At 35.6% G+C, this 27,381-nt stretch overlaps 2 protein-coding genes across 8 annotated transcripts in view; both read right to left on the minus strand.

Moving 5' to 3' along the window:
- The window catches only part of LOC118264650 (lethal(2) giant larvae protein), a 58,293-nt gene extending 37,014 nt beyond the window's left edge, over positions 1-21,279 (minus strand). For 3 of the 7 annotated variants that reach the window (XM_050705098.1, XM_050705097.1, XM_050705099.1), the window contains exon 1: positions 20,580-20,672. In XM_050705098.1, the coding sequence (XP_050561055.1) occupies positions 20,580-20,663 (84 nt within the window). In that variant the 5' untranslated portion in view covers positions 20,664-20,672. Of the gene's footprint in view, positions 1-20,579; positions 20,673-20,747; positions 20,904-21,107 lie in introns of those variants that run through there. The other 4 variants (XM_050705100.1, XM_035577233.2, XM_050705096.1 and 1 more) reach the window with 3 other exon arrangements.
- Positions 21,280-22,356: 1,077 nt separating this feature from the next.
- Positions 22,357-23,557, minus strand: LOC118264649 (uncharacterized). The gene is made up of 2 exons (XM_035577228.2): positions 23,321-23,557; positions 22,357-23,139 (listed from the first exon to the last, which is right to left on the minus strand). The coding sequence occupies exons 1-2, from the start codon at positions 23,460-23,462 to the stop codon at positions 22,628-22,630; spliced, it is 654 nt and encodes a 217-aa protein (XP_035433121.2). The 5' UTR covers positions 23,463-23,557; the 3' UTR covers positions 22,357-22,627.
- Positions 23,558-27,381: the final 3,824 nt, after the last annotated feature.

Genomic DNA, 27,381 nt, shown 5'->3' on the forward strand with positions numbered 1-27,381 from the left:
GTAACTTTCCTGAACGAGTGGAGGATATGACAAAGTAAGATAAAATATGAAACAAAAACTGATAAAATTCTTCGACATAGTTTCATGAGTGCAACCGATTCAAGAGAAGTAATGACATCAACCTAGACTGATTTATCAAGATTGATTTATAGAGGCCAAAAATATTGCTGAGGTCAACGATAGCAATTCGTGAAACTGAAATGGTGGTCACAATTGCAGACATATTTAGTCGTGAGTGACCAACTTATTTTGAAACTTAATTAGGTTATTAATTTGCCTGCTCACATTATAGTTAACATTTCCGATATCAATAAATTAATATACTATAAAATTTACTAAAGGGAAAAGTTACTTTTATTTTGGGCAATGCACGCTTTTAGAATAAGGATGTATTTGCTGAATCGTCAAATGCTTAACGCATTACAATAACTTTTCATTAATGACAAACCTAAAATTTATGTGTTGAAATAACGAGTTGCCATTGATTTTAAGAGAATCTTAAACTTCTGTTGTCTTGGTCTCATCACAGAGAGACAGACATTGAAATTATTAAATCTCGTTTAATATATTAGCAATGGTGACGAGGTCGGAACAATTGTTTTGCTAGACCACCTATCAAGACAGATACTACAGACTGGCACGTGTATATGCTGAGCTCAGCTACGAAATTACGTTTTTATTAAGCTTTTTAATCTATGGCTTGAACAGACGAACACAGCGGTCTGACAACGTGCCAATACACGAATCGAGGAGCCGAATGTTCAAGAGGATTGATTTTTTATTTCAAAACCACTTGAAAAGTAAACTAGGGAATGTAATTTAAAGGTTGCTAGGCGTGGTTCATGTTGTAATACGTATAAATAGGACAAGTACACATTTTGAGAGCTTTGCGTATAGTAGACATGTAATTTTTCGCTTCGCTGGTGGAAAATATCGATCAATGCGAGTTCACCAACCCGGTGAGTGTATGCGGCTGTGGCATCAATGAATCAGAATCGATATGTGTTAACTATAAAGTTGTGAGATAAGATAAAAACTTTTAATGGATAATTTCATAATGTACTATTATAGTCGGAATAGTTGATTTATTTTAAAAGCAACGTTTTAATACAAGAGTAGTAAAGTAAAATATTTTATAGTTTCTATCTACATCCACAGCAGACACAGATAGCAGTTAAGTAGATCAAACAATCTTGAATTCTACTAACTTACGATTTAGGTAATAGATTTGTTACCTTAGTACTATTTTCCGAAATGACCGCGTAAACAATGAATGGGTGTGACGTCACAGCACCCAAGCTACGTATCGTGGGTTACGTCGGGGTGTCAGCAGTGACTGGCCGGCTTCCTGCACAACTTCCGCAGCCACAATGCGCAGGCGTCGCCGCCGCCATTGTTGCCACCGGCGCGCGCAGTGACTAATCGATTGTACGTGATAACTGTACGTTATGACAGATTTTACAACTTCTCTACTCTGCCAATTGACTTTCTAGTTGAGGTTATAAATATAAAAACGAAGAGCGACATTTTAATGGGAGATATGTTAGAGCTTATTCGTCATTAATCTAAAGATTAATAACTTATCTAGAAAAATGCTAAATAGTCCCAATACTCTGGTTCATTTCATTCGAGCATAATCACTACTTAAAAATGCATACAAAATATTGACACTCCAGTGCACACTCTTTAAAATTCATACAATAATAATTTTATAACAACCAATAAATTAGCAATCGAACCTAATCTAGCTTGCACTAGCATTGAATAATCCAACGTTCAATTAACTTAAGTAATAGCTGCAATAGGCGTCGATCCTTATAAGGACGGAGTGATTTCCTCTATAGGTGACTATACTCGAAGGGCCACATAGCTACGGTGATTGGCCCATACATACATGCGCCGGCGCTTCATAATGTCATTCATATGAGATAATGGTCGGATGTTTATTTATGTAACTGTGAAAACAATTTGTGGACGATTTAAAGTGATTTATGATTCGAACAAAATATCTGCCAGTGCCAGGCAATGTAATGTTACATTATGTGTGAATGTAACTAACACAATTTAAAACGTTCACAAAGATAATATTTCTTACATTCTAAGAAAACGATCGTATTGAAATTCCGTCATGTAATCAGAAATCTAATGATCAACTCACATTCTAAGGAAGATATTGTAACTCATTTGTAATAAGGTACCTGAAGTAATGGTAAATTGTGTAGACAAACACTTTCGTTATTTCTCGGAAAACTGTAATCGTATATTTCTGAGATATTTTAATACAACGCGGATAATGCTTGGAAACATGATTCAGGTTCCGGATAAGATAACCTTTTAATATTATCAAAGTATAAAGTATATTACACTGCAGCTATCATTGAGCAAATTCTAAAATGGGCGAGTCAATTGATAGGTTTATTTTACATCTCCGGTTTGGTATGGATGATTGACTTTTCCGTGTAAACAGAAAACGCAATGTAAATAGGTGTAGATGTAACTATCATGGATAATGGCCGAATGGTTGGTGTCGTAGAGTAGAGGAGCGCGCAGGTGATTGTGCGCATGAGTCAGACACCTATTGACATTCACAGCGTGTGCACGGCTTACTGCAGTGTTTCCTTTGCTCACATACAACGTCGCTTGAGGAAAAACGACATAAATTTAATGTTAGTCTTTGGTTTTTGTGGATTTGGATTTGACAGAATACTAATTTAAAGTATGTTTTGAAACTTCTTTGTGAAATGTGACCGTCAGCATCTACTAAAAATCAAGCAAACGTGTGGACTGTAAATAGTTCTGTCTTTACAATAAGTACAACATTAATGTCCACAACTCTACTCAAGTCAGATTTTTTTATTTCTTTCATAGATAATGCCGGTCATCAATTAGGATTACGAAACTGATCATTCATCATTATTTCGACCGAACGGACTGTTACTACGAGAAAACACAGTTCTACAACATTTTTTCTTTATCAAGCCATGGCTCTTTGATACTTGGTCTTGTGCCTGTTCAAAACCGTGTTATGGAACTATTAATTTGCATTTAGATCATGCGGGTCTTCTGCGGTCAACATGCAAGGTTGAGTGACGTCAATACTTTGTAGTCATAAGCACTCAATGTTATTCTTGACTAAAAATAAGGGCTAATTAAGAATAGCACGTTCTCTACATATTGTCATGCAAGACAAGAATCGAAAAAAAGCTGTAAGGAATTTTTAATTTTCCGAAATTGCCTACGGACATACGTAATGTGGACAGATGTTAGTTCCGCAATAAGTAAGTACCGATTAAAGCAATAAGTACAATAACATCAAAGGTGACACCACCCGTATAAGGCGGGTAACAATGCAACGATCTCAATACGGTGAAACTTCGTGAGTTCGTGCACCAAGGAGGCGGAGTACCGTTGCTCTTAACATTTGAACCTACATCCGATCACAACCTCTTTTTCAACATTCACCATTACAGCATACACCATAAACCTTATTCCTAAGACAATAACGCTTAATCTTCAATGTTACAAGTCAAACTGCAGTAAATAAGTTTGCGTCCGTATGTCTAAATAAAGACTTGACGGTTTAATAAGCTAATGAACAGTTAACGGTACTGTATTGTACGTTTAATTAATTCTTGAGATGACAGCTGTTCCTTCTCATTGTACACAAAGGGTCATTCAATGAGAAACTTAGTTGATATAGCGAGTAATATACCTTATGACAGCAAAACGAGATGTAAGAAACGATTGTCGGTATGTTTGAAAACAAAATAAACAAAGGATGTGTGTAGTTCCTATTATTATAAATCAGCCAGCTAACAAAACAATAAATTCCCATAGAATGCTACATTGTACTGAATAGTAACTAAGCCAAACAGTTGCTTACTGACAGTTTCGATCTTTTGTAAGCATTAAAAATAAACATTTCTATGGAATCGAATGCACGCGAAAGTGAAAATCGATTCTCGTATGCAATGCGATTGAATTATGCAATGAGTAGGAAATGGAGCACGCCGCATGATCTCGATACTGCCTAGCGGAACGGCAGGCGTGGTGTCATTGAGAATATTGCACATTATGTAAACTAATAACCATAACTGTGATACATGTTTACAATACAACAATAAAAACATAAAAAAAATCCCTCAATACCGTAAATAAGCTGCAAAAAGTTAAAACAACCACTCGATAAATCGTTATCCAATAAAACATAGCAACTAATCATGATTCGATCCAGCAAATCAACCATTCATTAAATCAAAAAATGTACTAGGGCGGCCTAGCACGGAGGAGCTACGTTCCGCAAACAAAACACGGTGCATAGCAACGGGCATAAATATTCATGGTGTCAGTAGCACGGGTTGGCAGTTATGAGTTACGACAACATAGTACCTGGAGCGACCTTCGTCAGGACTTCAGGAGCAGATGTTATGGAAATACCCTCAAACAAACACTTGGAAACAGAATTGGCAATACACAGCCAATGAATGAGTAACCAATCATTGTCTATGTTATGATAGTAACGACATTGACCCACTTTTTAAGTGCTTCCAATAATTCTATGGGTTTATCATTGATAATAATGATATGATAAGTTACTTAAACTATGTTCACAAGTCGGCAAAGTATCTTTACTTAAATAGAAGAACAAAATGCTCTGTAAAAGTTGTCAAGTCAATTCTATTTAAAAGTTCAGTCTTAAACTTTTTGCAATTTGACGAAGTTACGTCGCAGAACTTGTAGTCTCAAGTTACTCTGAAACAGTTAGCACCTTTGAAGAATTGACAAAGTTAAAAGTATTAGTCGTACCTATAATTTGAGATACACGTTCCGAATAATAGCTTCAAAAATATCGTCGAAGATAATATACCTAGGATAGAACCTTTTCATATATTCCTGTATTGCAATTTTATTTCCCCATTGATGCAAATATTTACAAACAATAAAAACTTGTATGTACAGTATGGTGTCAAAAGCACCGTAGACACATTGCGTACAAGATTGGAATGGACGCAAAGCAAACCAGTTTGCACGAACACAATTTACGCTAGACAAACTTTGTTTTATTGAAATGGTCGAGGGTGCGAAGTCTGTCCAATTGTTGGTTTAGGGAGGGGAACCAGGAGTGCTTACCTCCAACCCATACCTAAACCAGAATGCAAGTTTCTTTAGATACCACTTTAGTCTAAAAACTTAACATTGGTTTATCAGATTTGCTTTTTGTGATGATCATTTTACAAATAAAATCGTATTTGAAGTCACACACAAAATTGATACAAATAGCTCATGCAAACAAATAACATCAAAAGGATAGGTGTACATTGGTGAACCCTCGCAATCTCTACAGGACCCTTTCGTTTGACATAGATGGGGAGGGGGGAGGGATAAACTGCTAATATTCTACGTATGCAAGTAATTACATTTCCTTTACCTGCCTGTTTGCTGTTTCTTAATTCTCTTTAATCTAGCATAATATTTTTGAATGTTGTGCATTTTTAAACATGGTAAATATGTGATGAGGTGTCCTCAGGTTTTGATATTTCGTTACGAGCTCGTCTCTCGCAGTAGCAGTGAAAGAAAGTGATGAACATTCCATGTAGTGAAACGAGTGCACAGTACCAAATAACCCTAGCCTTTATGAAAACAACCTCGGTCTCCTTCAAGAAGGGCGAGTAATCGACGATACCGACTGCCGATAATGTTATCAACAGGCCGATAAGAGTACAACGAAGCAATCAATAAATTTAGAAGTACATATGTACCTATGCATTAAGCATGTCACTTGTTCTAGCTAAATGAGTCATTGGTGTTGTAAACGATCATGTTTCGTCAAGGATACAAGACTACGTAATGCAAATTGCATATTAAGTACATATTTGCGGATAGAGGGATCTCATGGTAAAGTTGAAGTCGTATGGGAACAATTGGTTCTGAAGTTAAGTTCCTCTGTGAATTGTGCAGTTGCAGAAAGTTCGTCGTAAGATTTGATCTAACTGTCCCTTGCTGTCTTGCCCCAAACTACTCTTAAGGGGAGCTTCACAATTCACAATAGCCAAGAGGAAATATCTGCAGTGCTAGGAAATATCTAGTATCATACTATCTCTTCAAAATTACTTACAAAAAAAATGAGAAAGCAATAATGCATTTGATGTGCATGACCCATCGATTACGCAAAAAATATTTAAAAAACTGACGAAAGTTAATTTCAGCCAAACAGCCAGTTTCAATGAACCAACGAAACATTATAAATAACTTACGTTATACAATATTAAGTAAACAAAGAGTAACTTTGTGACTATGGGTAGCACGCGAACCACCAATGAGGAATCGATGTAAGGACGAAGATAGTAATGGCATAATAAAAAGAACACAAAACGTTCATTATGGCATGTTACGTCACGAATAAAAGTTTAATGGTGTACGAGGTGTATTCTCGTATTAGCTAATAACAGAACAGTAAAATGGTCGTAAACGGGAGGAATTTAGAGTTCTATCGTACGGAAACGATTGGTACAATGTTTCGGGTGGTAGAGGAGTGTTTCGGATTGTATGAGCATAGAATAAAACAGTTTATTTTAAACATAGATCTTTTAAATGCTGAAAAGGGAAAATTGACACAAGCTGGGGAAGAAACTAAGACAGTAAATCTTCTGCAAATGTTTTCTAAACGCTTTTTGCATTGTTTAGTAGAAAAATATTCAGCTCGTAACAGTCCTTGTTCCTATATCACTAAAACAACTCTGATTAATGAGAGAGAACTTATCTTGATTTCCAAGAACTAATGGACAAAAGCGTTGCCTTTCAAAATATTATATAACAGAATAACAGAGATATAATCGCTACGATTATTTATAAAAAAGCGTGAGAACATTCGTTTGCAATTAAGATTTATTTGCAACACCGTTAGTTGCAAAAAACAGAACTTTCTTTACATGCAAGGTAAGGATAAATCATTTAGATATATGCACGCTAGCTTTCAGTCGGTGGTGGTAGAAAATGGCTGGTCAGCAAGGGAACCCTCCGATAGAATAACTTAAATTATATGCCACGATGCACTGGATGAGATATGGGTTGCTAAGGGAAGCATCCTGAGTAACAGTAACATTACATCAGTGTTTAACATCGATGTTTTCTAACGAAATCTGTTCTAAAAGATTTGATGAGCGATAAATCATCATACAAAAAACACTATGTAATCTTACTAGAGAGTAAAATCAAAGCAAAACAAATATAGAGCTTTCAGACTTGTGTAGTAATATGCATAGTAAACCTAGCTAAAGTTGTGTTGATAGTCTAGCTTTCCAGACACTACGCGAGTGTTTACTACCGAACCAGTAATGTATTGTCTGCAAAAACTAGATTGCGTCTGCAAGTAAATTGCTTAGGACAGGCCATTTCCTGGACGCCATTTATTGCTTTCTTCCATTACTTTAAACATGGAGATTGCTTTCTATTGTTCTAGTCATATTAAAAGAAGATTAGTTGATTAAAAAAGACAATCTTTAAACAAATTTACTAATTAATCCTCTTCATATAATTCTATTCCTTCGAAATTTAAAATAAGCATCTGTCAATTTTGACAGTTGGCGCCATTTTTTGTTTTATTTAATTTTTTTATTCGTAAGTGGCCAGTATTATATTGCAATGGCCAGTCTAGACTGAAGAGTGGGGTCATGTTAGTAAAACAATCGATACAGAGTCCGTCGAACCTGGTGTACGGCTTCTAAAGCCCTTGCAGGTGAGTTCTGATATCCAGTCAACTGTTATGGCTTCCATGATTATGCAGATTATGCAAGTAAATGCAAGTTTTATGTTCTACCGAGTGATTTGAGCAGATTTGCATTTTTGCTTGGCTTTTGTTGTCTAAAATAATTCGTTAATTGGTAGCTTATTTTGGGTTATTTTAATTCACATTTTAAAGCTTTTCTCTAATCAGTAAAATATCAACTGGATATTAAAATCGCATTCAGCCAATGCAATACATAAAAAATGTTGTAAAATTCATTCGAACAGCAGGTTTAAGGATGAGCATGTCATTGTTAGGCTATAAATAAAACCTCGACCTTCGTAGAGGTGATCGTCCGGCCACAAAGGCCTAGCTGGTACATTCTAACCTATCTCATATTAATCATTTACTAAAAAAAAGTAAAAGAAATCGAATGTAGTTTTTGTTGGATGTAAATGAAAAATTGTAACGGGTGATTTTTTACCTAAAACATGACTATGTGGTTTGGTATTGAAGTGGATATTAGTGTTTTTTTATGAAAACTTCACATAGGTAGGTTACACTTATCTTTGGTACCGCAGATAACAATGTAAGCGTACAATATTCCAATCTACGACCGCTCTTTCATTTTGAACATTCCACAAAAAGCTATTTAATCATGTACAGCAGAATTTAAATGAGCTGGCATTCACGTGCGGTGCGTGTACAAGAAAAATATATTTGTAACATTTGTAATAGCGCACCCACATTCCCGCTAAATTAAATTATTTAATTAAATATAAATGTGACCAGCGGACAAAATAAAGCGCGGAATACGTTTTGCTTAGTTAAATTGATAGTTTTAAATCTACACGTATCGTACGTGTCTATGCCCGCATTGTTGGATATAATATCTGATTAAAACCGATATACAAAAATAAGATTAGTTTAAATGATGGTCTGACACAAAATGCATTAATGGAGCGTCTCTTAGCATTGTGATAAAGACAAAAAAAGCAAGAGAAAATAGAGAGAAGCAAATACGAGAAACGCAGGCACGTTTAATAAATGAACACAATGCGAAACCTCGCCATTGTGGGATCATCTCACAGTAATTGTCATCGCTTACTTAATGCCCCGAGCAGTGCACCGGCTCTCAGCATCTTTTATTACAGCAGTTACTTTTGTAACAACATAAACCTTATGTATTAATAAGAGGATTATGTGAATGAGCCCAGTAAATGGTTGATTTTATCATCCCTTTACAGGAATACTCGTTTTTCTAATCATTTTATGCAAAAAAGCATTATCACTAAAAGAATTCGACGAGTTCAAAAAGCCCCTTGTTGGTACTGCATTCCGCAAACTTCAGGCCTCGGTGTTAAAACAAAAATCTAAAGAATGTGGACCGTTGCAAATAACTCTGCCGGACACACGACCGAATAATGTTCTGTCCAACATTCTGTCTATTACAATTTGACAGCTGTCACTTTTGACAGATACGTTGTTTCGGAACTCGTGAAATTATGAATTTAATGCACATTTCGGATTTTACATTAAGTCTTAATTAATTTAAATGTGCATTAATAAGTGATGAACATTCAATTGACAGGAATGTCATGTCGAATAGTTTGACTAATTTTTTGAGTGCGTTATGTCATATTTGGACACTTATCACATAAGATTTGCTCGTGGAAAATGATACATGTAATAACTAGTAGGTACATTATGATAAGGAATCGCGATTAAAATATAATGATGTCGATGGCGGCTGTTCGGTTAGGGCCGGTGAATGAACCTAAAACTTGAGCTTATCGTGCACCGACTCAGTCGCGGAAACGTTCCCCAATGCAAATATTTAAACGTACGTGTAATCTCATAGAATACACATTTACACGTTTTACGATTTGTAAGTAACAGTCTATATTCATGTTATTACTGCGTATTTATAGCAATAAACAGTCACTATTATTTGTAAACTTTCCCAACAAAACAGAGAAACCTATATTTTATTATTAAACTGGAGTAACGATGAAAAAATAAATCGAAATCTAGATCAACAATTTAAAAGGTTTTTTATCCATTAGCAAAACCAGTAGAGCAAACGCATTAACAATTTATACAAAAAATAACAACAATCACATTGTATGTGTATGTTCAAGACATTTAAATGACTCGTGACTGCTGGAATAAATTGGCGAAATATCTTGCGAGCGGGAAGCCAATCATGAATACGGACGGCAGCTCGAAATAGGAAATGCCACCCTCGGGAATTGGACAAGTCGTAGGAATATACCTCCAAATGTGTGCTATAATAGTTAGCCTGAATTGGTGATGTTTATACCAAGTAGGAAACCGTGGGAGGCGCACAGTCCAGGCAATGACGCGGCTTAATGGAGGTTAAGATGTGTGCCCCCATGTAACGAGCATCGCGCCTTGTTGGACGCAACTATGTTCATACAGTCAAATTGGATGAGTTGCTTTATGATCACGTGGGCATTGAGTGGTGCGCCGGTGGAGAAATGTGATTGAAACGACTCCTATAAACATATTTTACGGATCAAAAGGTGCTGATAGAAATGAAATGGAAAACAGTTTGACATCGTATTCACAAGGTGTGTGAGAGCATTTATTGATAAAAACATGCCATAAAGATATTAAACGATGCATGCCGGAGATAGTTTACAAAATAACGTGTGTAATAATGACGCGAGCCTGTTACTCAATCCCGCGATCCTACCGAGCATGTGGCTCGCTCTGAACTTTTTATATCATCAAATTAAAATACCAAAAGCTATAATGAAATGGTGTTTGGCGTCTGGTCAGAATCACAAGTCTATAGCTATAAAATGATACTAAAGTACACAATAGCTTACGTGGCATTATTTTTAAATATTTATTTGTGGCTTCCGGAAAGGTGAACAGATCATCGGCCGCAGTCAGCTTGGCAGCCGGCTGCTGAATGGATATTTTCATCGGGAACATGGAACTGTTGTATAACTACCGATGTTTTAGTATGGATCTGTTATATCTCTGGTTTTTATGGAATCATTTGAACTTTTATAGTAATTTTTAAATTGTACATCGAGCAGAATGTCTTCTCAACAGCTTATTTAACTGGCGCTATTATTATTAGAATGCTTTGTCCTACAATAGTAATACGCATTATGTATGAATAGTTTCTTTTTATCGGAGCATCTCGTAGGGCTGCGGCGCATGTATTTAGTAGGACTCATACAGACAATACAAAAGAAGCAAGATGGTCGATCGGTTAACAAACGTGCTGGCACGTGGAATGTGGTTTCGTCAGTTCAACATAATTGAACGTATTAGAATAGAGGCATAACCAATCTCAGTGTATTTGCTATTGATGAAATGATTTAGTAGCTATACATTTTAATCAGAAATAAATTGAAGCAATATACTTAGGCAGTAAACAGTTTTACGATTTAAAAGAATTGTGTTTCTGGTGAGTTATGTTATAAAGAATAGTTACTAATCGGTAAAAGAACTGCGTAATCATAACGCACTAACGCACTAACTATTTATAGTTATAGTTATAAATATAACAGATACAAAATGAACGATTATAGTGAAAATGCAAAGAAACAAAATACCTTTTCGATGCTACTTTTTAGGAGCCAAATTAGGCACTAAAATTAGCTTAGTAGTTAGTTGAGCCTGAGGCGTTTGTGGGGAAAAAAGAACCGCGATATTGATCGCAGAATTCAGCGGTTCGGGTCTACCTGTGCTATTTCGAATTCGCCTAAGGTCGCCTGAGTTCTTCCGAGAAAGGGGCGTGATAAGTCTGACCTGAATACGACCAGGCTATTTAAGCCCAAAGCTTTTTGTATTAGACCGGCTATTATGGAAATATTATTTGGCGAAGTAAATATTGCATTAAAAACTTTCATCTCGATCCTAAGAAACTGAAAGATTAAAATATGGTAAGTATAAAAACCGAGTTATTAGATAATACTCTGAAGATAGGAAAATAGGAGTTTAATTCATTTGGGTGATAGTAAGATAAATGATTTAACACATTACTAAAAATAATGTTTCGATTTATTTACTTCAAAAATCAATAACCTACAAAATCAATATTTACAAATTCCTTTTTTAAATAATTTTCGCGCCATCAAGTAGAGGTTGAGAAGCGTCCAGTAATAAAACTTAAACGCACCGTTTATGTTCAGCCAGTAATGTATGCTACAAGCTCAGTGGTAGTTATGGAATTAACATGGCAACACCGCCCTTGTTCCCAGGCGTCCAAGGCGCGGCTTCTAGGACGGGTTTGTACTGTCTAGTCTACTGTTTGTATTCTCATGTCGGCTTTTACATGCAAATAAATAATTATGGTTTGGTTTCAAAGTTTAAATTGCTGTTCGTAACGACAAGAAATTATCGTTAAAAAAGACCAGTTCATGTTGTGTAGGCGTAGTATTGGAAAACAGGTGAAAAAATATTTATAATAACAATAAATAAAGTGTTGTCAGACGTAAAATACAAGGAAAAACAAACCTTTCGAAAGCAAAGGGAAGTCCTATGACAAATGTCATTGTTATAAATTCCTTTTTCGATGACGGTATCGAATGGCATGGAGTTACAACATACGTAATAGCGACTCCGTAGCACAGCTAATGGCATCCATTATAAAAGTTCAATAGACATGAAATTCCATAACATAGCACTATGCATGGTTTCCATAAAAGGACAGGGTAGAAGTAACTATGATCTTTTAATTTATTTGTGATATAAAATCAAGAGTTGTATGATACATGGAGACCCAGAAGATCCGAAACTAATTTTCAAGAAAAACTGTTGTTTTGTAAACAGGGGATTTGATGAAACATGGTTAAGAAATCAGTCGTTTGTATCGCGAAGTTGGTCTATGTTAGAACAACAAGCTACGTACTTATGTACATAATATACGTAGGTACATAATGTACAATATAACCTGTTGATTATATAATCCATTATTACTGACACTGCCGCAGGGTATGCCAAACCAGTTCCCACGCTGACTCAATATCAGCACACCACTAACTAACGCTTAGAACCTCTCGATGTGCACAAAAAATACGAATTTGTTAAGTGTAGACCAATCAGTGATACGTTTTCAAAAAGGAGAATTGCATTGTTACAGCGTTCTTTCTTACTATTAATTAAACCACTTTTAAGCTTCTGCAAACGGATCTTACAGGAGGTGTGTGATGAACTTGATTTTTAGCTCTAAAAAAAATAGGCTTTTTTTTTGAAAACAAATTAGACTTAAAATGGCAAAACGTTTGCATTACTTAGTTAGTTACATTTAAGCAAATTCATTGATGCAGGGTTGAAACTGCTAAACGTGGTTTTTTTTTTGAGGGGGGAAAATCCTCTATTGACTTCTCCCGCCATCGGTGAGGCGGGAGGGAGTGTTAGACTGTTACTGACTAAAAACCACCCCGTTCCTTCTCCTGATTTGAGCCGGAGCCCCGGGAAAAACAATTTTAAGTAGAGGATGCTCATAGTCCAGCAGTGGACAATTACAGGCTATTGAATGATACTGGATACTAGATAGCGAAACAAACTTCAACTCATGTACTTTAAGGATGTAGACAAAGATTAATCACCGTACTTCAGAGTACCCATCTACTTAGTAAAGGAGTAAACCGTTATCTTTATATCAGTGAGACTATTGGTGTCGACGGTACTATGTAAACAATTGGATTACGGAGCTAAACCCAGTTATTACAAGGGTATTACCCTGATTATTCATCACAATATTGTCGATCCTTTTAAAGAAAACTATTATCTAACTTGGAAATTAGAAATGTTATTAGAAAAGTGTATTAATTGTAGAGTATCTTAAGCAGTTCATGAGGTCCCATAATAGATTAGACCCAATAGAATTCCGTTTAAGAAATACATATAGTGTAGTTTTTTAGTTATAATAATATCTTTAATTATGTTTAGCAAAGACCTGTCCAAGTCCATTTATTAAAGAGAACATGAACAAATCTTTCAGCAGACGTTTTCCCGACGGATAATCCACGATGAAATAACCTTATTTCACTCGAAGTCTAGTCAATAATTCCGTCTAGCCGCAACCGTTTGCGGTGACCAGCTTTTGGCAGCTGCACTTTGCTAATACCGTGACCGGCATTTCAGCAATTAATTAAAACCGCAATTTCGCAGTTCATTTATTTAGTCTCGTCAAAGTAAGGCTAGTTAGTAGATATAAAATACATTGGATTATTGGATCAATTGGAGGGAGTGGATAATAAATCGAAATTTGATATGAAAATAAAGCAATATCTAGTTTTAACAGGACATTAATAGTAACGGTTGTGCTTCGGAGTGGCTGCAGCAACTTTCATGACAATGACAAAGAGTCCATAGACACAGACACAGCGTGAAACGGCAAAGAACTTCTCAACGGAACCCCTTATCGTAAAGTTCTCAGCATCTAGACACACGGCAGTGTGTCCGCCAAGTTCGAGCAAAAAAACCGACACACCGGCCGTGGGTTATATTACACGAACCATTTCGGGCCAAGTTCGACCCACCTATAACTCAAAATCTATTTTATCTACGCATATGAAATTTCTAGTATCTGTCGAGACCTACTTACTTATCTAAAATACAAAATTTCATTAATGTACCTATTGTAGGTCTTGAGATATTGACGTCAGAAAATCGCTATTTTTACTATACACTCACTGACTGACTCACTCATCAAAAACCTAGACCACTTCCAATGGTCGTATTGACTTGAAATTTGGCATGGAGGTAGGTCTTTGGGTCAAGGTAAAGGAAAAAATCTGAAAATGGCCAAGTGTGAGTCGGTTTTAAAAATAATGAAGGTGTAAATTCATACCCCTAAGGAACTAAAACAAAAAAAATATCTATATCTTCCAATGGTCGTACCGACCTAAAATTCGTTACGAAGGTTTGTATTTAGTCAAAGTAAAGTAAAATAAGAAAAAAAGAAAATAAACCTTACAAAAATAAATGAAATCCCACCCAAAACATAAATGTGAAAGGCTGCCAAGTTCGATAATATTGGAATGCTTCGCCTATAAAAGAAGTGAGATCTAAATAAGTACCAAGTTCCATACACAGACCTCATTTAAAAATGATATAACTTGGCAAGTTTTAATAGAAAATTATATACTTGACTCATTGCGTTTAGTAGGTTTATAACAAAGTGTGTGAAAACTTGCCAACTTGTTATATCATTTTTAACTGAGGTCTGTGTATGGAACTTGGTACTTATTTAGATCTCACTTCTTTTATAGGCGAAGCATTCCAATATTATCGAACTTGGCAGCCTTTCACATTTATGTTTTGGGTGGGATTATATTTAGTGAATGCAAGTCTACAACAGTTAGCATTCAAGTTTAAGTAAACTGGTGCAGCAACTGATAACAAACTTGGACACGATGTTGCAGAACTTCTCCAAGAAATTCACTTAAAATTTCCTCCTTTCGAGATTGCAAACTTCTGCAGTGCCTTACTACCTTGTTACTTTTGCGATAAGAGTGCAAATGTTTTCACAGAAATCGGATTCCTTTGTGACTTTATTTGGCGTATTGAATATGTTAATTAAGCGTTAGTTTAAATAAAGTTTCAAACTAATTCATGCTCGTATTTCATCTAGTGTTGTGACTAATTGAATGTGTTACGGTTTTAGATTATGGAAAATAATATAGGATTTTCTTTTCCTGGATATTTATTTAATGTACGAAGTACGCGGTTAAAATTTCGTCTATGTAAAACTGAGGAGACAGCCACATAGGTTCTTTAAGTTATAATTCCTTGAAAGATATTTCGTAAACAATGGGACATGACTAAATCAATTTTCTTAGCAAAACAATCACTCTACCAAAATTCTAAAGAACCACTTCATAACACAACAAAACATAAACCATTTCCCGAACGTTCATTTCACTAGAAAGGTGATAAACATTTTATCAGTTATTGATAAAAATTAACGGCTGGGTAAAGAGGGGTGCGGCGTTTATTGCACTTCGATTCGATACTGATAGCGCACACACCGGCGGCGCATGCTCTTGGACAAATACGAGATATAGAAACAATCGAGTACTAAACTATTGTTCACTATTAATAAGTTATTTGAGTACAACAGCTTTATAAACGCAACAAATTGATGGAGAGTGGTCTTTAATTGGCGTAATTCGAAGCCTTACTGTGTCTCCTAATTGAACTTGACTGTTTTGTGTACAAAATCAATGGCTTGGAAGACTCGAAATAAAATTTTAGATGAGCATTAATAAAGTTAATTAAAGAAGCCATATAAGTTTTATAAGCGAGTCGCCTGTCTTGTGGCTTGTAGTAACAGTCTCAAAAAGGCCGAAAATAGAAATATGTGTGTATGAATATTGAACAATTTGTCTTGATATACCAACGAAATTAAACCTTTAATCATATAATCGTCGTATCACTATTACGGGTCTTGTCGTGGGCGTTAAAGATTAATGGAATTATCGAAATACACAATTTCAGATCAAAATTGAAACTAAACAATGGAGCTAGATGAAAACGTTGCTGATCAATTAAGGCCTTGCTTTACAAAGCTGTTAATCGGTTCTTGGTACGAAATTGGCCAGGTGTTCAAACAGGTTAGCAAAAGCTCGATACAAATAATTTTAGGCAATTATTTTTTTATAACAATTACTTAATAAAAACTAGTTTAGCACATACTTATAGACAGATACTTTATTATGTGAACCACGAACGATACTTGGCATGAAGAACTAAGTAAATTACGTAGTTACATGACTTTAGTCTTTGTTGACAAACAGTACCTAGATAAGAAATTTTCCGCTTCGTTTTGTCAGTATTCGCATTTTTAGAACATTTTGATAAAATGATAACCAATGTTGTATCAAAATTAGTCATCGGTGGCACAGAAACTAATTTGGGATAATGCACAAAACAAATAACAGTCTTTCGAATGTTTCATTTCATTTAGGACAGAATTTATTTTGATTTATAGGTATAAGTCTCTAATTTGAAACTCTCACTCACTGTACGAATCATAAAATAGGATGGCATGGTAACAGAACAAACCCCTTTTTTTTAAGGGGGAATATCAACCAATGCCTTCTCCCGTCTTGGGCGAGGTGAAAGGGAGTGTCAGCCTCTTACCGACTAAAAACCACCCCGTTCCTACTCCTGCTTTTCGAGCCGCAGCCCCGGTAAATCCGCTAGGTAGTCCGCAGCTCCGGAAAAATAGTGCATAGCTTAGCAGTCCTAAATATAAGATCCAATAACTACTGAGATTTGATTTTCTAGTGGAGATGGAAGACTTATTGCCAACAAGTGGTAACCCTCAACCGGTCTAGCATTGACGACAAGTAGAGATATTGATTGCACAGCACTATCTAACCGATACCCGATAAAGTACGATAAGGGCTACACTACACTGTTTGGTTATATACAATTTTAGTAACAAACAGTAGAATCGGTAAATATCTATAAGGAAAATTTATGAATTACGATATTTTAGGAGTGAAGGAAAAGATTTGAATTCTTTTACGTTATCTTATTTAATTAAAATGGCAAATCTTTCATGGTACGGTACTAAACGAGGCGCGTAATGATTTTGTTTCTCTACTTCTTTATATTGTAAAATTAGTTTTAATTTGTTTTATAGTAACCAACGTGAGACATACTAAATTAACTAAAAATCACGGTTTACTCACGTACATTTACGGAAGTTTTACTTCTATATTGTCTCGATATTTTTTCCAATAATTCTTTTGCATGATAGGAGCTTCGAGTTCCGAATAACTATTCGGATTCGATGGGAATTCGTAGATAGATTTTGATTTAACTAATCCTAATAACAAATGAAGACTATCAAATAACGATGCCATAGCAACAGGACAAGGTGATGCGAGCTACTTTCAGAATACTTAATTAGATTTCTATATAGTTATACGTATCTATTGTTTCCAAGTACAAGTCCTAACGGTTAATCATAACAATAGCAAGATCCAAACACTAAGACAAGGCTAACTCGATGACATCGTGTTTAAAAGACCAAGTTCTAATTAATTAATTAATTCTCGTAACGCGAGAGATTAACAAGGAATTCAGCCTAATAACTACATTGTTACTGCAAATAGGACAATCAAGGAAAGAATTTAAAATGGTTGTAAAAATTATTGGATTAATTTTTCGGAGAGCAGCGTTGCTAAAGTTTAGCGATCTACTTATTAATTTAGAAATACTAAGGACGGCTTGGTAGTGATAAAGAGCGGTGCAGATTTAGCTGTCCTTTGTGGAAAAATGCTGTCAAATATTGAAACAAAAATTCATTTTACGACCTAACTTTAAGTCTAGACATTCCCACATAGAACTAGTTCAGATTTAGACCGAAACATCCTCCATTATAACTGGAACGAACGCTTTCAGAGTTCATTAACTTCACATCAAACCAGTTCCATAGATGTAAAGATGCGATCGATCGTCATCACACTCGAATGCTGATTCGAAACAATATGACGACCTTGATTCCAATCTGGTTGGTGTCAGCGACAATTGAAACCGTCACCCTTAATAGATTCCAATAAGAAACTTACTTGTGAATGACGATCAATAGGCTATATTAATGATGATGTTTTCTATCAACGTCATTGTAGTAAACAGCTCAATGTAGGCGAGTTCTGATTGGTTTGCTACTAAAATTGACCTTTGGAATTGCATTGGCGACACCAAAAATGAAAATGTTGCATTCAAAGTGCGGTACTATTAATTGCATAGCGATACGCGCTCCTATTGCTCACTAAATAAGACACTGTCAAGGCCAACTATTACCATTAAACCATTGACGTGCGTTTTCCTACGTAAAACCGAGGACGTGATGATGTGTAAACGTAAACTTTTGCGGTTAAAATAAGCTAATTGAGGGAAAATTTATAATAGGCACAAAATTTAACTGAAATCTGCACAAACGTAATGAATCAAGATAATAAAGTGTCGCAACTATGACCATGGCCCATTTTGTAGCTGAAATTTCAGGTTGGTGCTGTAAAAATGATGTGCTGTCTAATCTAGAAACAAATAATGAAGGGCGATAACAAAGGCAAACAGTTTCGTAATCTAGCCGGCCGAGTTATCTTTGTAATATGGGGCCTTATATTTTTCGAAGACTGTAACTCTGATTAAATGTTTGCAATGCATTTTTACTACAGTGCCTCTACCATGAGTATACTACTAGTTTTTGTCAATACTCGATAGCGAAGGCGTAAATTTTTTTGTATAGCAAATAGTTCCATAACTAGGTGCCCAGTAGAGGTGTTGTAAAATTTGCCATACAAAAAATTTACGTCGTCGCTAGCGACTATCGACAAATACTATTGCTTCAAACTCATGGTAGAGGTACAGTACACATAAGTATAATATTTTGCATGTGACAGTGACTAATTTTGTCATAGAACAATGTTATGATTCACTAAATTGAAATGAACATGAATTGTAACTAAAAGAAACTAGTAAATAAAATGTAACAATAGTGTTTCCTTGTTCATCTACAGTTCATAAGAAAAATCTTCTAACACAATATTTGACCTGGTTAAATATGGATGGGTGGTACACACATACATTGTTACACAACAATAGAATCAGGGTGTGTACAAGAAGGCCGTAAGTCATAATAATCAGGTAACCTTGCTGAATAATTGGACAAACCTAACCACAGAGCTAAGCATTCTATGTAGTTAGTACATAATTCTAATATAGTTTATGCTTAGGTCTTATAGAGTCAAGTAAAGATTTATGTTTTTAAAATAAGTATTATCTAATGATTGATATTGAATTTCTGTGTATTGGTTAAGCAACAGGTTCTCTAACTTTCACACAAGAATTGCTTGTAAAACTTACTTGAGAAAGACAATATCTTCCGATTACAAAAGACATACAATAAAAATTTTGTAAACAAAGTATTTACTTATTACATGAAAATCATATTCAACACGTCTTATGTTAATAAGATCAGAGTTATAAATTAAATATGAAGAAATGCGTCATAATTACTCATTGTAGTGGCTCAGTTCTCACAGCACATTCATTATGTCATAGAGTAAATTCATTGTTTTTTACAACTGGCTGGCGAAGGCAAACAATATGAACCAGAGATTCAATATTGTCATTAGTCACAGCCTTATTTACTTTTTTAATAGTATTATAAATATAGAGTTGTATCATCATGGATTCTATTATTTTTAAGCTACTTTATAGGTGTTTTTTAAGTTGTCTTGAAGTTTTTTCTCGTTATGGTAGTTTCAAGAGTTTGAGGAATAAAATGTAGAAATATAATACTTTTTAATCTGTCATTATTAATTTTTCACTTAAAAACAAATATCGGAATATTAATTTAAATATTAAAAGTAAATCGGAGACACTTTCTGTAATAATAATAATTCTTCAAAATGTTTTAATCACACCCAAATAAGATTTTTTAAACAACAATAACATTTTCAATTAGTTTTATGATTTTTTACTCTTTACAATAAATTTTACATTGATTGTTTACATTTAAAAACATAAGAAAGTCCACTAAGACTACTTGTCCTCTACTTGAAGTAACTTTGAGGTAGTTGTAAAGGATTTGAAGCGCATTCCAACTCAAACTGATAAGCTTCAATGCAATGTTATCATACTAATGACATAATTCATTAAGTATTGCACTTACAATTATTATTGGCAAGTTAAGACTTATCTTTCTGATATTAACTATCAAAGCAGACCTATATCTGTAACATTAGCCGTCCATAAATAAATTAGTAGACATGTAACAACAATTGTTTTGAACTTTCTAAAGTGCATTATTAGTAAAGGCTATGAGTATACACTAGGTACATACCTTGCGGAAGGCAAACAGTTCATTCTGAAGTTTCTGCCTCTCAGCAGAGGGCTGCTGGCCCTTGCCGCGTATGAACTTTAGCATCCTGCCAGCCTGCAACAGAACAAGCACTTAGCTCACTTCACACACGACACAAAAACAAACAAACAGACAACACACTACCCCCACCATTATAATTTCATGCTTTAACGCGCGAACACTTGTACACCGACCGGCATCAAAAAGCCGACTGAGTTTTATAGCCTGTTAGCTCATACCCGCCGATACGATCGCCTAGCCCCCGCACCGAGATAATAACACGAGCTACACTTGGAATCGCAAGATAACCGGCTTCCAGATAACACAGTCGATAACCGAATTTACCGTAAAACACCAAATTTACACCGACTTTTAATATAATTTCGAACTATGGCCACTGACCGCAGGCAGGCAACGCCTGCCAAACAGGTTACACGTATAACAATAATACAATGTTTTGGGTAACCTCTGATTTGAATGAGCGTCTCCTGATAAATAAAGTTTACGTACCCAAAGACGACAGTTTGAAGAGTTTTAGTGATAAAAATCCAAAATTAGAGAGATGACAGGCAAGTCACAAACGGCGTCAGAAATACACACAAACATGAAAAAGCACTCACAAATTCATGAACGCACGCACGCACAACGCACCCACACTAACGTCGAGAAGTGACGTGACTGGTTTTCTGTGTTGCCAAGTATGGGATGCACATTTTCCCGATTCGAGGTAATTGAATTAATGGAACGTTGTACAAACTGACTTGAAGATTCTTGTTTGAAAAGTAAAAGGAATAAAAATGTAATTGAATAATGTATTTCTAAAAGTAGCACAATACATTTTAGGGTCAATTTGAAAATTTTACCTGCAGTTTATCAAACCGAATAATTTTATTATCACGCAGAACGAAATAATAAGTACTTCAATAAACATGACTTAAAATTTTATTTGTAATCTATAAGTATGTTAATTTTCGTGAGTTTAAAAGTAGTAGTGGTTATATTTATTCGTAAATGAAATGTGCAACATTTATCGGTATTTATTTTACAGTTGCAACATTTTTGAGGTGCGTTCTAAAACATGTATTTTTTACCTTGACCTATGCGAATGTTGAAAATTATCGCAACATTGATTTTACTACATTATTAATGTAAATATTATTAAAATTATTTATTGTTCTACTAAAGTATCAACGTAATTTTTAATAAGAGTTCCAAACAATATTATTATTCTTTGTCAAGAGCAGTATTAGAATGTTCCTGCCACAGCTTATATAATATTCTGGGTTGCATTATTTAAAAATGATAAATGCAAGGAGTTTAATTTTTTAAATATTGACACTATTAAATTTTTTCTATTTTGTCTTGTGTGACATGAACACTATTAGAGAATAAATTAATAACCAATTAAGCAGTAATGTAGGAATATTTGTGAAATGGATGCGGTAAATAAAACAAAGCGCTGAAGCGGTGGAATGAATATCATTTTTAATTAATAAGTGATGTGACATTGCTTTTGGTTTTTACCAGGCGCTTTTTTGTTTCACACAAACCATTAATATACCAAGAAAAGAAACTAACAAATGCTATTTTGCATTGTAATTTCACTCACACTTGCACATTAAGATTTTCACCGTGTGTGAAGCCACATCGTTATTATAACCAAACATAGGCACAAAGCATGAATATAGCACTTTTTTTAACAAACCCACCCCAGGCTGTTCTTCTAGAGATGACACACTCATATTTAATTATTCTTATCAAATAATATATTGTGTCGGGGAGGTGTTTCTAGTCACATGTACTCGGATGGTACTAGCAATCGATGGCAGCCGGCCGGGCCGGCGGGCGTAATCCGCCACCCTGTTTAGTCTGTGGTTGCCACCCTCCGCAAATATCGAGGGGTGAGTTTTTCTTTTTTTTTTCTTAATTTCCGTAGCGTATTGTTGCCTTTTGAGGCTTCCTATTTTATTATGGATTTTATGATAAAAGCTTAGACCTAAGGTACACTCTCATTCAAAGGTGATTTTTTTTCAACATTGTATTGGATCAGGATTGTGAACATCGAAGTCATCTATAAAGACTTGCTGTAATTTTGCTCGAACTTGTAATTTCCGATGTTTAGGGACATCTCTTAAAAATGGTAAGAGGCTCATTAGGAACTGGGCATCCGAGTCGTATGTGATTTCTGGAAAGCATTTTAAGTTGTCATCTTCAATTTGTAGTGGTGTGAAGGCTATTGTGGAAGACTGGCAGGGCGATGGCGAAGGTTGGTAGTTATCGGAAAAGGAACTTATGTTTGTTTCTTCTTCTCCCTTAATACATTCGGGCAGAAAAGTCTCACTCGATTGTGGTACTCGTATGCTTCTGTTTTGGTTGTTTCGAGACCTCATAATGTTTCGTAGAAACAACATGTGCTTGTAGTGGGCCCATTTAGATTCAGTTTCTGTAGTAGCTTCACCAGAATTAATTCTGTTGTCGACTTTCTTTAGTTCTATCCCGAAAGTGTCCCTTAGCCCGCGCCACTTCTTTTTTAGTGTATCAACTGAAAAAGAGAATAGACTACATTATTGGTCAGGTTTAGGTATTTTGCAGGACCGGCATTTGTCTAGCTTGGTATAAAGTAGTTACACGAATAAATAACACACAAGAATTTCAATTCTAAGTTAATGATATAAACAGTGTGTTGTAGGCAAGTCTGTCTAAATCTAAACTTCTTTACTTACCAGGTATTTTCATTTCTTTAGATATTTTAAGCCATGCTGTATCCTGAAACCCACGCTTACGATAACTCGAATCATTCTGATCCCATAAACATTTATGTTCGTGGATCATGTCAATTAACCTTTCTATGTTCACTTTATTCATCTTATTTCTGTTTTAGATTCCACCACCACGCTTTGTTTTGTTAGGATTACACACGACTACGTACGAGCCGACGCTGGTACAAGCGTTCAACTAACTCGCACAGTCTATTCGCACCACTCACACTCTGCGAATAGAACGCCCTCTCATGGTAAGAGCTGGTAAACATTCTCAAACTTCTTCTATTGATTTTTAACCTTATGACGAACGGGATAAAGTTGAAAATGTTTGGTAGTAATTTGACAGATCCGGGGTAACGTCACGTGGTACGGTCGGTCGTTTGAGCATTCGGGTTCATTCGGGTGTGTTCGTACGAGTACTAACGAAGATGCGTACCTTTGCCAGTTATGCCACAGCGTTTGCAGCGGAGCGCGGCATGGAAGGCTTTATAGATAAATAGCTACTCTCGCGCGGTTTTGCACGCTCTGCTCAACTACTATTGACCGTAGGTAGCGTGATGTTATAGACATAGCCAACTAACACAAAAATAATTACATATTCTATACAAACCACTAGTTCCTGAGATTAACAAGTTCAAACCAACAATCTCTGCAACTTTATCTATCCTTCAAACATTTAATTGAAGTGTTGAGCAGATAATTATTGTCACTCGTCATGATATTTAATCATTCCATTATTTTGTCGTTAAAAACAAACTTCAAAACAATAACAACAAATATTTATTAGCATATCACTGGGTTTATAGTTAAATCCGTATCGCTACGGTTTCGTCCTCGCAATAGAATCGTCCACATTTAAAACTGTTTCGTTCTTGAGTATAATTAATTATTACTGAAGGACGTTAATCTGGTCAAAGGATAAAACAGTAATAGTAATATCATTTAGTTTTAGAGGGGTAAAATCATGAAATGACTCCTCCCGCTCTAGGTGAGGATTTATTACCGTGAGGGAGCGTCAGACTCTTGCTGACTATAACCACCCCGTTCCAACTCCATTATCATCACCACTCGTTAGAGTCCACTGCTGGACCATAGGTATCTTCGGGTTTACTAAAACCTCTACGCTTGGCAAACGGGTTAGAAATCGCAATTTAAAATGAATACGAGGATTAAAAACTCGGACGAATGGATGGTCTGCTAAAGCTTGCACTTCTGTGACAGATTTGCATAATGTCCTGTGTATGGTTTAATGGGGAATGGGGAGGGGGAGGAGGTTCGTGTGTTAATACCCCAGGTATTGTATTAATATTATGCAACATATTCTCGCAGTCTGCTCATTATTGTGGAAAATAAATGAAACATTGAAAGCTTGATGTCTGCACTCCTGTGTTCTGTTTTGTTCGGTATTTAAATGAGATGTTTTTGTATAGTATTTCGATGTTAGAGTGGATTTTTCAGGTGATTTAAGGTTATTTTACTCGGTTTGTTTTTACCACCTTGCTGGTTACCAGGGTTCCGGTGTAGGAGTAGTCTGACACTCCCTCTCACCTCATTCAAGGTGGGAGAAGTCATGTGAGGATTATTATCATCATCATCCCTTAAAAAAAAACATGGTGTTAGATAATAACTTAAACGGAATAGGACCAGGCTTTCCGATACCATTACGCACCAACCGCAACGCAAGTGTTCTTTCACACCGATTTAATGTAGCGTTGTTTCACGTCATTTTTATGTGAGGCTGTGGATAACTAGGTACGGTTGAGCCGGTCTGTGTCGTAGTGTGGGTCTCCCATATGAGAAATTTATATAAATAGAGCATTAGGTATAAGTGTGTAAACAATTAATATAAATAGAGCATTAGGTATCTTAAAAATATTAAACTTAATAAGTAGATACAATTTAGCTTGTACAACAAATTAATAATCACGCGTAAATACATTGTTTTAGAGAATTTAGAATTTCCACGAATGAAAACAATTTGCCTTCAGGGATTGTGGCCACTGGGCCGGAAATAGGCTCGGGTTTACTATAGAGGTTCCATGAATCCTGGATATTTAATAGGTTCAAACGTGGGCCCTTGACAATTATATACGGAGACCGACATAATATGTGCCGCAAATATATCATTAAATACGTAACTGGGTAGAAATGGGGATGATTTTCTCCGTAGGGACACCGATGACTACGCTCTAATGAAACTGAAATGCTTAAATTAATATGGTAATTAATTTGGTACATAAAATAGTGACGAGGAAATTGAGGCAAACAAATAAAAACAGATTATTTCGATAGACGAACAACTTTTTTAGTCAAGGCTTCTATCTTATTTTAAGGGAGGAAAATCATCCAATGTCTTCTCCCGCTCTGGGCGAGGCGAGAGGGAGTGTCAGACTCTTACTGACTAAAAACCTTTATCTGAGACTAGAAACCTGAGAACTTATCTACTGAACTTTACACCCTTTAAAAAGTATTAATACCTAACGCTCATATTTTTATCCCAAAACAAACCACCTTTGACGCACATAACAGTCTCCTAACTATGATCGACTGCAGTTTCGTAGTTAGCGGTCGGAGCCATAGTACATGTCAAATAAACAATGACGTCACTGCCAGGACGAAACTTTGAAACCGAGGATCCTATTCATCTGTGTATAGTTTGCCAATTTTGCGTGGGCACGATACACCATTTATACCTCACGACTTTTGATCGTGTTTGGAATTTATATAAATTAGAATTTTATTACTGACTGGCATTGATATTACTTAATACTACGTATAAATGTGAAAGATTGTGAGTTTGTGTGTGTGTTGTGATAAAATTTGGCACGTTTTTAATCCGATTACTACATTTTAATTTAATTAAACGGGACCGCAGGCGATGCCACAGGCAAAAGCTAGTTATTCATACATATAAATCTTACTTACCTTTTCTATCTTACCAATTTGTCAAAGTGAAATCCCTGAAATTCGGCTGTATTATGAACCTACTCTACATAAAAAGGAAGCAATCAATTCTCTTTTTTTTTCTTTCTTTTAAAAGAAACATTGCCCCACATTAGGATTTTCTACTGTGCCGTGGGTGCGTTTACAAACATACAATTTCACATAAACACTACACCCAGACCCAGACCAATAATCTGTGGATCACATAAAGAATAGTTCCGTGCGGGAATCAACCCGCAATACGTTGCACGGCATGCACTTGCCCAGCCACCGCGCCAACTGTGCAGTCGAATGATCGTATGAATGATGACTGAAAACAATAAAAATGCACCTGAAACCTGAAGTTGCACACTTCAGGTGTCTGTAAAATGTGGTGTCAACAATTTTCTAAAAAAGTCTTGTTTAATCTTTGTTTAATGAAGCTAATGTACCTACCATAACACTTACTCTTTGATTAATTAACTGATTGGATGATTCAAAGAAACCGATAACATATTCATTAATTGAATAGCACCTTACTCACATGAAATTATTGAGAAAAGCTTTTCTGATGAAAATATTAATTTAAACGGGATTCTTATTCATGAGCAGTAACGTAACGCAGCTACCTGATATGTCCGTGTTAATTCCTTGACAGAAACTGATTTTCTTTGTTATTCCTTTCATTATATTTCATTTATACAAAACACAACACCCTGTCATAACGTTTTAAAACAGTAGCAGAAAATATACAATTCTTTAAAAACAACGCACTACCTCCCCGATTAATTTCAAAATCGTGTCGTGTCGTCTGCAAAAAATCGTACAGCCTAAACGTCATGTCTGGTTGTGGGCTGACTGCCGTTGCTATGGTTACCCACATCGATTGACGCCGCACGCCGGGCGCATCTTGCATCGTGCACAACACAACCTAATAAGGTTTTGTTGGCCGGGCAGAATGGAGAGAGCTTTCCAATCCTACGTTTCATAAGGTACCTATATATGTATAGAAATTGGCTTCCGTCTGACTGTGCTGACTGTTGAATGCGGTTCACGGTGATGAAGTTGGTATTATTATTTAGAAAGAGGATTGAGTATTC

The sequence above is a fragment of the Spodoptera frugiperda genome, chromosome 26 (assembly GCF_023101765.2).
Source record: "Spodoptera frugiperda isolate SF20-4 chromosome 26, AGI-APGP_CSIRO_Sfru_2.0, whole genome shotgun sequence".
Taxonomy (NCBI): Eukaryota; Metazoa; Arthropoda; class Insecta; order Lepidoptera; family Noctuidae; genus Spodoptera; species Spodoptera frugiperda.

What these genes read in the sequence shown, in the direction of transcription:
- LOC118264649 (XM_035577228.2), bottom strand. Translation starts at nt 23,462, where the DNA reads ATGAATAAAGTGAACATAGAAAGGTTAATTGACATGATCCACGAACAT. An exon ending in TAAAGAAATGAAAATACCTG is followed by an intron (nt 23,140 to 23,320) that starts GTAAGTAAAGAA and finishes TCTCTTTTTCAG; the next exon opens with TTGATACACTAAAAAAGAAG.